This window comes from Lonchura striata, chromosome 4 (genome assembly GCF_050655825.1).
Source record: "Lonchura striata isolate lonStrDom1 chromosome 4, ASM5065582v1, whole genome shotgun sequence".
NCBI lineage: Eukaryota > Metazoa > Chordata > Aves > Passeriformes > Estrildidae > Lonchura > Lonchura striata.
The window spans coordinates 28,431,822-28,445,965 of NC_140706.1; the positions used below are offsets into that span (position 1 = coordinate 28,431,822).

Below are 14,144 nucleotides of genomic sequence, written 5' to 3' on the forward strand. Positions count from 1 at the left end.
TAATTAAGCCTTCTGCTTAAACCCCCAGGCAGGCTGACAAAAGAGCAGGGCCCTTGGCATCATTAAGGAAAGGAAGCAAAAGAAAATGAATAGGTTGATTAGCAGAAGTGAGAAAGTGGTTTTAGATACAGCAGTGTGATCTAATTACAACAGACTTTTACAATGAGACTCACAGTGCTGAGGACATAGCAATAGGAAATAGCATTAATACTGTGCAGAAAGAGATCCAGTTTGCATGCTGCAAGACCAAGCCATGACACATACCAAAGCACAGTATTTGGAAAGGATTAGGACAGGCATTACAGAAGTGCTCTTTTGATGAAAACTAAAATGCTAAATATTATGATATGGATCAGAGAAGATTCTGTTTTAAAGAGCTAGACTCTCATTTGAAAAGGATTACAAGATGAAATTCTGAGGGACTATGCCCAGCCATTGAAAAGTAAGTCCTCCACCTGCAATTTGTCTTCAAGAACAAATGTTAAACTGGTCTATTAGAAAACCCTGAATGAGTAATTAAAATGTTGGGGGATTTAAATTTTTAAATTATTATTAAATTACTATTCAAAAACTATAAAAAATCTGCATAATCTCGAAATAACCATCAAAATGTTTATAGGCTTTTCTACAGGGAAACACTCCTAGTCTTAATATCTTTAATTATTTGATCCAAGAGTAGTTTGTTTTAAGGGATAAGTAATTCAACAAAAAAATTTTGTACATGAAGTGGAAATTGACCCAAACATGCAATTAAATGTGTCTCATCAATTCACACTGAAATTCACATGGAAAAATCTCAGATGGTGTGAAGCATCTCTATGTACCTCACAAAGGATTTCATCACTGTGTTAATGTTTCATTACTGAACTCTTTTGCCAGGACAGGGATTTCGTTTCAGCCTCAGGCACATATTAGATTCTAGTATCCACAGTTAAGGTTTAAATTCTTCTTGCTTGTGTTCCTAGACTGAACTTGGTTTATTCAATGGAAGGTTATATTATGCAGATTATATTAAGCAGGAAGGTTATATTATGCTGGTTGCATCTGTAACTCATTTTACACTATGCAGCACACCCTGTAATCTCAGTTCAACTGTACTGAACACCAGACATCTGCAGTCTGTGTGTGCTTAAGTGGTTCCTATGTAGGAACTGAGATACCTGGTGGATAAAGGGGTAATTAGTGCCCACCTGTTTCTCATTGCACTAAGATTGTGTTAATTACATAGTTCTTGAACTGGGAACTGGGTGGAGAGATTAAATAATATGGATGTACATAAACATCTTCTGAATGCCAAACTCAAGGTCAAAATGAGATTTATGCCTGTTATTCTTACAAAAATACACAAATGCAACATATTTCTTTATAGAGTGCCTCATAAATACTGATTTATACTGCTGGAATCACACATAAAGCATCTGTGCCATGCTCATCAGTTGCTTCTTCCAATATTTTGATTGGCAATTACATCTAATTGCTGAAATCCACAGATAAAAACTCAGACCAATAAAAACCTGCAAACCTTAGAAAGATACAGAATAGTCCTAAATACACAAATCCTAACACCAGTTCTATTTTTTGTTAAAAACAGTTTTTATTGCTCTTCTGACTCCAAAGCGAAATTGATAAATGCTTTAAAACGCAAAGAGCAAAATATGGAGTTAAGAAAAAAACTATGGTCTTCAGCTGGGAGACTATAACCCTGACTTCTTGGATAAATTATCAACAATATTTCAGCTAATAATTTCTGTGGTTTTTGTGTGACAACATTAAAACTGTATCAAGCTACTGTTTCTCATCTAATAGGAGAAAAAAAATGGGAAAATAAAAATCAAAGGATCATCAAATTGTTTATGTCAGAAGGCACCTTAAAGATCATCTGTTTTCCAACTCCCATGGGCAGGAACACCTTCCCTAGACCAGATTGCATGAAGCCCCATCAAACCAGGCCCTGAACACTTCCAGGACTGGGGCACCTACAACTACTCTGGGCAAGTGTTCAATCACCACCATTTATAAAAGATTAAGAGGGACCACTGCGCTCTTCCATTGACTGCTTTCAGGTAATCCTAACACCTTATCTGAGCAGCAAAAGAGTCCCATCAATTAGTATGGTAATGTATAATTTTCCTCATCTTTAGAATAACAAAATTTTGTTGTCCTTATTCATGCTGAACAAACCAGTGAAGCTACTCTAAAATTAGTACATTATTCAATATGATCCACACTTTCAAAAAACCCCTGCATCTTAGTAGAGAATATTTTATAAGAGAAGCAGCACTTGTGTTATAAAAGAGCATTCAGTAGTATCCCTGATCTAAATAGTACTAATAATAGTTTTACTATAATATTTTTAAAACGAATTTGCTGCTTGTAGAATAGAAAGGATTTTCTCCTGAAAAAAGCCACGTTGCTTTCTGCATTTTCTGTGGCAGTGTTTTAGCTTAGCTTGTCAGGACAATTAATCAACATTTCAAAATGTCTGTACTTTATCAAAATGACAACACAAGTATGGAGCACTTTCCATCTGTGATTTTGTACTATACTCAGAAAGAGAGACCAAAGATTTATAGGAAGATTTCAATCTGGTGGATGCTAGTGGTGAAACTGAGAGGTAAAAGTAAACTTTGTCCAAACCTTATAATTCACTTGCTTATCTAGCAAGAGGGGAAAAAAAAATCTAGGCATTCTATATTCTTACTTCAGTTTTCCTTTCTACTAAGAAACTTTCATGTAAATCACCACTGGACTGCCAGGTTTAGTATCAATACAGATTTCACTTTTACTAATCACATTTTTGTATAACTTTGTATTTTTAAAAATAATTTCTACTTCAGACCAAAACAAAATTCAGAGTCAACCTTCAGCCAACTACTGCAATTACCACTTATACTTGCAACGGGTTCAGCAAGAGTATGTAGCTGTTGAAGAATTATTCATGACATATTGCCAATCTAAATTTACAAATTTTATGAACTATAGTAACTTCCTTTGCAGAACAACTGATTAAAATTCAGCAAAAGATACAAATGAGCCTCTGGCTGAAGCCCAAGAGCCAACTTTACAGTAAATCCCTTGCTGTTATTGTACAATCATAATGCTGAAGCCATAATTACCAATTCCAGTACAGGATGCTAACTTATTCAGCTGCTTCCATTACAAGATTTCTACTTGTGAGTTTTCTTTGTCCTAATCTCACCCATGGATTTCACCATCTATAGTTTGAAGCTCTTGCTAGTGTTTATTTCCTTCTGAATTTCCAACCAAAAAAAACCCAAACATCTTTCCCTTACTCTGTGTCTATGAGATAGAAATAATACACTACACAACAATGAACTGGTTTGCTGTTTTAAGGCTTTCCTTCTTTAATGTGATGTTTTTGCATAGTTTGGAGATTTAGCCTTAAAAAATCTATGCACTTAGTTACGACCTTAAAATATTTTTTGAAATTTAATTCTAAGACTTTTAAAATATATCACATATCAGTGAATTAGCAGAGTAATCCAAACTGAGTTTTAAAAATTAACTTTGTATAACTTGTTAAAGATGAGAAGTTAGGTAATTTTTTTATTTGAAATTTTAACATAACATACTAGTTTGAGATTAAAGGAAGTGACTCATCATACACTTGGTAATGAAAAGAATATAAATTGTTTGGTTTTATGGAATTATTTCCTGAGAATGCTCTTCAAGTCAACAAGGCTTTCAACTAATGTTAGAATTAATTATCACTCTTGGATGGAGGGCAGTGTCAAAATACAGTCGTTGTTATGGTATAATCAATGCTTCCATTTCATTTCCTCAAATAATAAATTTCCAGCTGCTTTGCAGTAACAGTGTTAGCAAAGTTTCAAGAATGTAATCCAATAGATGATGAAATATGATACTTATTTTGCATCTAAGAAGGGGAATTATTGTTCTATATGCCTTTTTTTAAGGATGAATTGAATTACCCATGTATTGAATATCTATAAGCAAAAAAAATAGTAACACATATTTCTCATTCTGCCTAAAAAAGGAAAAAGAAAAATGATATTTTTTTATTTAAAAATATTTTAGTAAATTGTACTATTTCATTAAAATGCTTGTAGCACTTCTTGTATCTCTTTACCTTCTTTATCTTATTTTAACTTAATTCTTCCCCACTACAGGAAATGCTGTGGCCATATTGCTTCCTAAAACTGATGGAAGTTCAGCTGGCTCCCAAGAACTTGATCTGATAGTACAAAAACCCATTAAGTTTTAGTCACTGAGGGAGGGATTTCAGAACTATATAAAAGAGATGGAAGTTTAAGTCACAACACCAGATGGTCAGGGAACTCCTTCAGGGAGTGGTAAAAACACCCCAAAAATTACTCTTGTGATTGTAAAGACATCTTGTGAAAATAAAGACATTTTCAAAGAAGAAAATTTCATTGTTGGATACAAGTTGTTTCTGAAACTAGGGGTTATAACATGACATATTTAATATGACAAAACCAAAAAGCATGCTTGCTATCTGGAATAAAAAACTCCAGCTCTTAAGACTGACCAAGCAGGTCATATGCATATGTCTTCATACAAAAAATGTTGCTTATTATGAAGTAGTAAAATTCAACTTCTTTCTGAAAGAAAGAAAATACAAAGCTAATTTCAAATGGGAGAGGGACGATATTTTAAATTAAATAATTATATTTGCTTATTTGCTTGTACTGGCTGCCAGAAGCTGTGGAGGAACAAGCAGATTTTTCCATTTAAGAGAGTAATGGTGTCCTAATAAGACACTATTATGATAATTATTCCATAACTTATATTTTGAATTTCACTCCAGCTAGTCAAGATGAGATTAATTTTTCATTTTTTTCATCATAAACTTTGAAATATTAATTAATTTTCTATATTTTAATGTCAGACACAATATTGTGTGTGGTGTCCCAAAATGTAAAATATTTCTTAAGAGTTAGAAGGCAATTTTCTTTCTTTGCTCGGGGACTTCTATTCTTCCTGGCAGAGTATAGAAATACTGAGAATATTAATAGGAAAAAAAACCTCCACCCAAAAACCCTGGTTCCAACACAATACGGATCTGAGAAATTACATAAATAAGTAGAAGAATTATTTTTCCTAAACTGTCTCATGAAACTCTAGGAGTAAGCTTCTATGGCTTTGTCACAGATGTCATCAAAACCAAAACTGGTTCTGAACTTCTCACCACAGATCTGTAACAAGCAGTCTTAAGGTTTGGGGAATTTTATTAATATTTATTTTTGTAGATTCTGAATGACTTGACTACTTTATATGATTTCAATACAAATGTTTTTAAGGTGAAAATATCATGCAAGACAAAAGTATTCTGAAAGCAAAACTGACAAAGATTTTAACAATTCTGTTTTATTTCAAGATAAAAAAAAAATCTATGTCTAATGGGTAAAATTTACTTTTTAATTTTTAACCATTTAAAATCATCTCAGCAGCCCTCAAGTCATGGCTAAAAAACTAACAGTATTTTTGGGAGATAAAATTATATTAATGTATTTCATTTGTGCTTAATGTCTTCTGAGGATATTTTTCTGCCACAATGACCCACATTTTTGCCTCTTAGTTTTACCTGTGCATCCATAGTCCTAAGGTTTATACAGAGGAGCAAGTCTAAGGTGTTCTTCAAAATTATAAAATGTCATACAAAGGATAAATGTTCTCCAAAATCATATATAAGCAAATTCATACACAAATATATAAAGACAGAGATTTTTCTTCTTTTCAAGTCATTTGCAGGTAATCTAATTTTACTTTATTGTGTTGGATCAGATTTCCTATGGAAATATTAATTTTTTTTAACTTTTAGTATTTCTTTAATTTTTTTAATTGTGTAAACTGCAACTAAAGTATTTCAAAGTTGTTCAGGAAATAAAAGGTCATTCCTCAGCATAAGATATCCATACAGTTAAACCAGCTCAAACTAAATACACTTTACATGAGAATTAGATACAAAACATTATGAACATCAAACTGAGATGTAACATGGTTTTCATTGAAATTTTCCTCAGCAGTACACAGATGTATTACATGAAGGAAGTACTTTGAAAACTAAAAGTGCAATTGAGGCTGAAAACAACAACAACCAACCCCCAGAAAAACAGTTCCAGCTTCAAGAACTTTCCCACATCCCCCTGAAGAAGTGTTCCCAAATAAAATTCAGTTCCTCAGGCTAGTATAAATTGGGTGGATATAAGCCTCTCATGACCTGATTAATGAATGGTCATCAATCGAAGAAAAATGCTTGGGTAATATTAACTCAGATTTTGCAGTGTAAAAAGCAGAGATCCTCCTTAACTTAGCAACAAGTCTCACCAATAATAACAGGAGTAGAGGCTGACATGAAAAAGCCAAGTTCAAAAGATAAAGTTGCTCAACTTTTTTCAGATTCCATTTAAGTATAGCAAATCAAGAACAAAATTATGAATCATGGAAGTTCTTATCAGCTGTCAGCAAAGCGTGAGCACAGCCAACACAATTTCAGAGTGGCAGTCCCTCCAGAGACCACCAACAAATATAGGAGCGACTTGTCCTTTGGCAAAGCTTGTGATTTAGAAAACCTTACATCTTTTTCATACCAATAAAAGTGACACTATTGAAATGACATGGTGTTGAGAGCCAAATTAACTTAAGAGTCCTTTATGACTGTCCTAGTTCTCAAAACCAGGATAATGCCATAATAGTGATTTTATCTTTAGTGACAGGTGAGTGATCCCAAAGGGCAAGGTTTGAAGAGCAGGTATCAGAAAAATTAACTGGGAAGCATTTCAAGTTTTATCTGAGTGGATTGTGACATGCCACTACAGAAACAAGTACTGCATTTCATCCTGTGCAATAACAGCAGCAGATTTTTTGAGTACCTTTGTGATTTTTTTGATATTACAAAAGAAAAGAAAAATACAATGACATCTCCTAAATGGAGTTTATCTGATGCCTGTATTCCTCAGTAGTTGTAGGAGTGAATGATTCTTGAACTAGTTTTGACTGCATGGCAGAGGGGTATCTGACAGAACAGAAAAGAGGGTATTTATAGCAAATCTGGCCTTGAAATTTTGGGACAACAAGTCTGAGTGGAATATGGGGGAATATGCTCCTCCTACCCAACCCCAAAATCAACAAAACCCCCACCCTGCCAAGCCCTTACAAGAGAGTATGAGCATCTTGCAAGGAGGGAAGACTTTGGAAACTATATCCCAGTCAGTCTCACATCAGTTTCTAGCAAGATTATGTGGGAGAGGCCTCTGAAAAAAAGCCAGCTGGGACAAAATGAGCATGGGATTAGTAAAGGCAAGGAGCACTGACTTCTGGTCTTGCAAAAAGAGAAGTCTGTCTCAATGAACAAGAAGAGTGTATGTTCAAGCTTTTTGAGGTGATCTCCTATGCTGCATCCTTAAACTCGATCCAAGAGAACAAAGCCATTGTCTCAGAAAAAGAATTTAAGGTCGTCACAAAGGCATATAAGGCCCAAACATAAACCTAAATATATGCAATTATTTTGCTGAAATTAGCAAAAGCTAATTAAATCTTGATTATTATATAGAGTCAGAGAAACAGTGATAAAAGAAATATATTGAAGATTTGCTTTTATCAAGATTGATCCAGGTTTGGAAATAAAACAATGTAAAATAAAGCTCTCTAAATACTTACAAAGATATTCAGTCTCTTGAGTAAAAATCTGGAGGGAAAAATACCTGGAAGAAATCCTGCTTTGAACTCCACCTACAATTTCTTAATTCATATAGAATCACATATTTTAAAATACTAGATAAACACGAAGTTTTCAGAGTTTCTCATGTTCAGTAAGAAGTTAATATATATTCACTATTTCTTGTTTTCTTGACATTCGCCCAAAGACTATTAACTCATTTACTAAATTCCATGTTCTCTAAGGATATCTCTGGAAAACAGATGCTAATTTCAGAGAATACATTTTAACCTTATTCATTGTGAAAAAAAAGCCCAAAGTAATCCCTCCACTTAAAGGGACAATGGGTTACTCTTTTTTATGTAATGGAAACAATTTAACAAAGAGAAGACTGGATTTTTTTTTCTGCCCTTAAGAACTGTATGTTAAATTAAAAAGTTTAATAAACTCAGGAATACATTGTCAAGAAAACACCATGAACTACTTTTATTGTTATATGACATACTAATAAGACTGTACTTTGATTGTTTCCATTCTGAAGTGCAGCGGTATGGATGTAGTAGCATGATAGCAGAAACATTTAATTCAGAAGAATTGAAATATTGAAATAATTCAGGATGTTGCATTATGTGTTATTTGATTTCATACCTCTCATTAAAGATACACTATAAAGAATAAAGTTTGCATCATATCAATGCAAATGATATAAACATGGGAAATATAACATGATCTGGATGAAACTTGCTTGTTTCAGGCTAGCAATTTGATCAAAAGTATATAGCTAGACTATTCATAGCCAAAATTCTCTGTAAGGTTCATTTCATAGAGTACATGTGCCCTGGTTTTGGGGTTATAAAGATATCAATTCAAAATCAAATGAGCCCTTATCTGCCCAGAGTCTGATGCATCATTTAAAATTCTGACATGCAGAGAAACCATTTGATGAAAATATAGAAGTTTCTTTCCTGTAAAAAAAAGAGGTAGGAACCCATAGTTCTGCAGACACCACTAACTATGTATGGTAAAAAGGGCAAAGCAAAGGGCAAAGAGGAGCAGGGCAAGGGGAACAGCACACTTTGAGTAACCTTCTCATTTACACAGCTTCTACACAAAAGAAAATATTTGTTTTAGTCAAGACCTGGCTTTTTCACTACTACCTTTGGAAATAAAGTTTTATACTGTCAGAAGTAAATGTCACTAGAAGTTTTATTTTGTTTTTAAGAATTCACATACATTTTTTTTTTCAGCTGACTTAGATTTAAGTATTTTAGCACTTGCTTTGAATATTCAGGGTTTCAAGGAAGCAACCACAAGATAAAAGGCAGTATTTCAACCTGTATACAAGGTTCAATACCATTCTCTTGATAAAGGCAGTTTTAGTCTGCATTTAACACTGCACAAATTTGGGCATCCAGGTATACAGCAGGCAAGTGGTCATCATATGCTTATATGTGAGCTTTACACTAGCAAATCTAGCCACTCTCACCCTTAAACTGCAGCAGCAGAGAGCTCAGCTCTGCCTACCTACGCAACAGACTGCTGGGCACTCTTATCAGTAGCAATTCACTATCGGAGGTAAATGCTTCCCCCTCAATAAACTTTTGCCACTTTCAGATCGAGCTTACTTTAGTAGCACCAGCAAATGTTCAATAATGCCTCCTAGTCACAGCACAGCACAGCTGCTGCTGTACCTCGCTGCTAACACTGACCTGCCCACCCCACTCTGCCCTGTGCTGAGCAGAACAGTGAAGGTCTGGCCTCCCCCGGAGCTCCCTCAGAGGCAGTTCCACAAACCATGGTCTGCAGTGCAGGGGAAATACACCGGTCCTGCAAAGTTACTGCTGAATACGTTATCAAGGAGTTAATCAAAAATGTCACTTTAATGGATGTCTTCTTTCATATGGGAATGAATGTGGCTTAAAGCATTAGCTCTCCTTCTAGAAAATAAGCAATGAGTTGTTGATTTCACAGAATATTTTAGCTCCGGTATACATCAAACTTAAATCATTATTACTTCAGTGGAAAAGGCAGACAAAAGCATTTCTGTCTGAATTACCCAAAGTAAACACTAATAGCTGGTAGCTGCTCAGAATCTGCTATCAGTATTGACTTGGTCACTACTGACTGTGATGAGAGCTCAGAAAACCTAGCTTACTTTTAGATTTCAACAGCACTGTGGCCACTTTTGTAAGTGCCAAAACAGCTCATGTCACATGCAGATGCCATAATGCTGTAGAAATACCCCGCAGAGACATAAAAAACCCTACTGCTAAGCTGGATACAGCTCCAGAGGTTTCTTTCATCATTCCCTCGTGGCATTCCTATTTGCATACAGAAGCTGCTGAACTTTAGCACAACTACTGAGCAAGATGGCATAAGACTGGAAAGTGAAGCTAGTTCAAAAGTGCTGCAAGATGAGAGCAAAGCCTGTCTAAATACTACATTTTTATCTAGGTGACAAGTGCCTTAAAGTTAATACATATAAGTAGACCTCGAACTCCAAAAATATTTTACTTGAATTATTTTGTCCAGTAAATGATCAACTCTATTTTCTGCTGGCTTGAGAATATTTAAAGACAAGTGTAATTTTTTCTTGAGCCTCACAGGACTATTGGAACCTTATGCTGGGTATCTGGTAGATTCTCCATCCTCTCCTTTACAATAATTATGCATTAAATATGCATAAAATGCATTTTTTTTCTGAGATTTGTTAGCAGTTAAATTAAATTAGGACCCTACTGAAGTCTCATTACTATCACTTGAAACAAAAGTTTGCATCTTCTCTTTAATAGAACCAATGTTCTGCAGTATGAAGCACTGGGCAAGAAAATATTCCAAATCACACTGTCCACTCACTGAAAAGAAATGGGAAATATGGGAAATATGGAAAATATGCACACATCATAAGTAATGTTCTGCAGCCTTGAATGAAAAGTATGCTCCCTGCAAAGTTATTTAAATATTATAAAAGTTTTCATTACCTAGGTCAATACTGCTACTTTATCAAGCATTGAAAGATCTTAGCTTTATAGAACAGGAGGATGAAGAGACTATGTCAAGGATTTATTAATACAAGAGCAAACTAATTAGGAGAAATGGGAAATTGTCATCTCATTTATGAATGTACTCAAGACTTTTCAAGACAGATTTCAACAGACAAAATTTTCCACAAAGGAATTTAGGGTCAACATACTTATGATTCCTGTCAAATGTTGCAGTATGCACACTATAATTCTTTTCAGAATTATTGACTGAAAGCCAGCATAACATTCTTCTCAAATCATAGGTAAACACTCTTACAGTAAAAAAGATGATTTTTCCAGCATTTCAATATTTTTTAAAATTAATTGACAATGTTAATATAGACAGCATAACTGAATAAAAACAAAACAGTTAAAATGACCTAACTAAGTTCCATAGTTAAAAATTTCTTGCTTTTCTTTTTTCTCTGTAATAACATAATGCTATATGAGAATTTCATTTCAACAACATTTTAAAGAGTTTGCTTTGAAAAATTAAATCCTAGACACAGTCCAGCAGCATTTCCCCTAATAAGTAAAATAAACCCAAACAAAAATTAAAATTTAAAAATAATGAAAAAGAAAAAGAAATAATGCTAGCTAGTGATAAAAAGAACAAAACATTTCCTTATTTCACTGAATTTTGAACTTATCATCACTCTTGTTTATCTGGACTTTACATCAAATGAGAGTCAAATGTTCCATTCCTAGTGCTGAGGTCATTTGAAGCATAAAATATACATGCTTTGAATCTCCTTTTTTAATGATAAAACATTTCTTTTAAAAAGTAATCAAGGTTTCAGAAAAAAAAAAATTGATATGAAGGAAGCTTTCACTGTTAAGATATTCTCAAAGCAAACCTCTACTGATTGCTAATCTAGGAGGTGCAAGAATTAAACCTTGTAGTTTGAGACTGAAGAGATCAATTTATTTCAGCTGCAAATTAAGAAATAAAGATGAAAAATACCTACCTTTCGGGAATGGATTTCTCTCACATATAGTGGAAGTAGAAATTCAGATATTCCTTCAAGTCGTATTCCTTTTTTAGTGACTCTCAAATTTCCCATTCCATCCTACAATCAATAATATATATAAATATATTCACTTTAGGAAATAACCTTATCCAGAACAACCTAAAAAGAAGACAGTAGTTGGCTTAACTCCTAAAAATAATGAGTGCTGTCCCCCTGTCCCCAGCTCCTCTCATGATCATGGGCAGGAGGCAGAGGGGCACATTTATAGCCAGAGCTTCACCTAGGGCTGAAGTATTTAACTTGATGGTGACCTGCATACTTTATTTCTTGGATGAACCTAATGTCAAAGTACAACTGTGGATCATCATTATTCCCTGTGTAGATTGAAGTAGATTCTGAATTTTGCAATTCTCAATTAAAAAAAAACTAGTTACTTTTCTCTCTATATATATGCAATATTTTTTTACATTTAAAGCCATTTGAATCCAGTCTTTTTGTTTTTCCTGGTGATAAAAATACATAGAAAAATATCATGTAGGAAGAAAGAAAATAATTTTTAGTAGTTGCTCATCACTACTAAGAGCCTATCGCTGATGAACAACTTCAAAAATGCTATTTTGATTGTGTTTATTTATCAGAATACAAAAAGCACCATTGTAAAAGTCTGGATGAAACAAGAATTCAATGGTAGGCACAGAAAAGTGGCATTACAAGGCTTCAGCTGCACTCTTAGAGGAAAGAAAACAATGAAACATGTTTTATACTCGAGACAAAATTATTTTGCACAGCAGTAGAAATTCAAGATTTTTTATCCTGAGAATCTTACTCTATTCCTTACAGAAGAGTAATTTTTCACTGTACAGCCAGCGGAGTTTAACTTGATCCACTTAAGTGAAAAATAAGCACATTTAATCTAATTGCTAATTACATATTTCAAAACCATTGTTGACTCTAGTGTACTGGAACAATGAGAAGTTGCACTTTTGCTCTGCTGCCTGAACTGTGAGGCAAATAACCTCTGCCTACTGGGTTAACAGCTAGGTAAGAGTCCTCGACTGCTATAGCTGAATTGTCAAATAATGTTTCTTAAGAAAGTGATGATATATGTTAAAGTATTTACCTTAAGTCAAGTAATGTTTATACAAATATTTTCACACGGAAAACGACAGGTATTTTTGGGCTTTCTAACAAAAAGTGCAAAATGAAACAGTGATACCTGTTTTTGAAAAGGAAATAAATAAATTAGAGCTGTTGCCTTCAGGGAAGGCAAGGTGACCTGGTTTCAAGGAACAGCACGGCAGCCCAGTCTCCCCTGGGCCACTCGGGCTAACGACACGCGCTGGACACCAATGTGGTGGACGGTCGAAAGCATTTATTATCTTATCTCATGGGTTTAAATAGTCTTGGGGGACTTTGCTACGTCAGAGGGGGTTTGGTAGGGTCTCTAAGGTTAGTCAGGAGTGGAAAACTACTGGGTTAGGTGTGGTTACATTCTTTGGGGTAATGGATAACGTGCTGCAGGAGGAGAGGGGGATGGGGGTCTTTCTTTCCGTCACATCCCGAGATCTTCCGTTCGCCTGTCCCTATCTACTACATAGAGCTTGTTATGGAATGTGTGATCTTGAACAAAAAAGTTTCAATTTTCTCAATCCTATAGTAATAGAATATAAAATTTTAATAGTAAAGGATAACCTGGGAAAATACACAAGCATGCAATAGTTTTTGCCAGTGAATAAATATTTAACAAGAATTAGCTATTTTTTTGATGTACATATTTGGTTATAAGCATGTTTTCTAACTGAAAAGGCAAATTCAATATTTTGTTTTACCTGCTTCTGTGGAATGTTTGTGACTGACACACATAAAATATATTTGCAAGAAAAAAAGGGAAGGAGTGAAAAGGAGAAAATAAAAAATAAACACAAACTACACAAAAATGTAAAATCAAGCTTTCAGAAAACTAGAAATGCTGAAATTAAAGTTGCCTAAGAAGCTTCCATCTGCTCTATCTTGCAAGCATATTTAGGATAAAATTATGTATTTATATGTGATATTTACCCTCCTGAATTGCAGCTTATTCCACATAGGGTTGGAATAAGCCTATTCCAAATAATGCAAACCTCAGTCAGGAGCTACTCGCTATTTTGCTTTCACATCATTATTGTCTTTGCATTTATTGTACTCTGTTAAAACTCTGCTGTGAAGACAGTACTGTCAGTATTCTTCTAGACTTCTGTTCACATAAGTGTTTATTACTGAAGTTATATAGTTCCTCACAACTACTAATTAATTTTCAAAATACTTTCAGTAGCTTCATATGGTGGTACTGTTCTTATGCTACTGACAGAGACCTAAAGCACAAAATCAATTTGTTCACTATTTTTGGATACTTATCATATTTTCTCTGTTTATTTTCAGCAGTGGGAAGTTAGATTGTATAGCAAGATTAAATTGCCAGGGTCTCAGAAACAAAGTATTCATAGAGCCTAC

At 34.2% G+C, this 14,144-nt stretch overlaps 1 protein-coding gene across 7 annotated transcripts in view; it reads right to left on the reverse strand.

The window, feature by feature from the left end:
• The window catches only part of SGCZ (sarcoglycan zeta), a 413,238-nt gene that overhangs the window by 114,667 nt on the left and 284,427 nt on the right, over nucleotides 1–14,144 (reverse strand). For all 7 annotated transcript variants that reach the window (XM_085577913.1, XM_085577912.1, XM_021534351.4 and 4 more), the window contains one exon: nucleotides 11,652–11,753. In XM_085577913.1, the coding sequence (XP_085434039.1) occupies nucleotides 11,652–11,753 (102 nt within the window). The remainder of the gene's footprint in view (nucleotides 1–11,651; nucleotides 11,754–14,144) is intronic.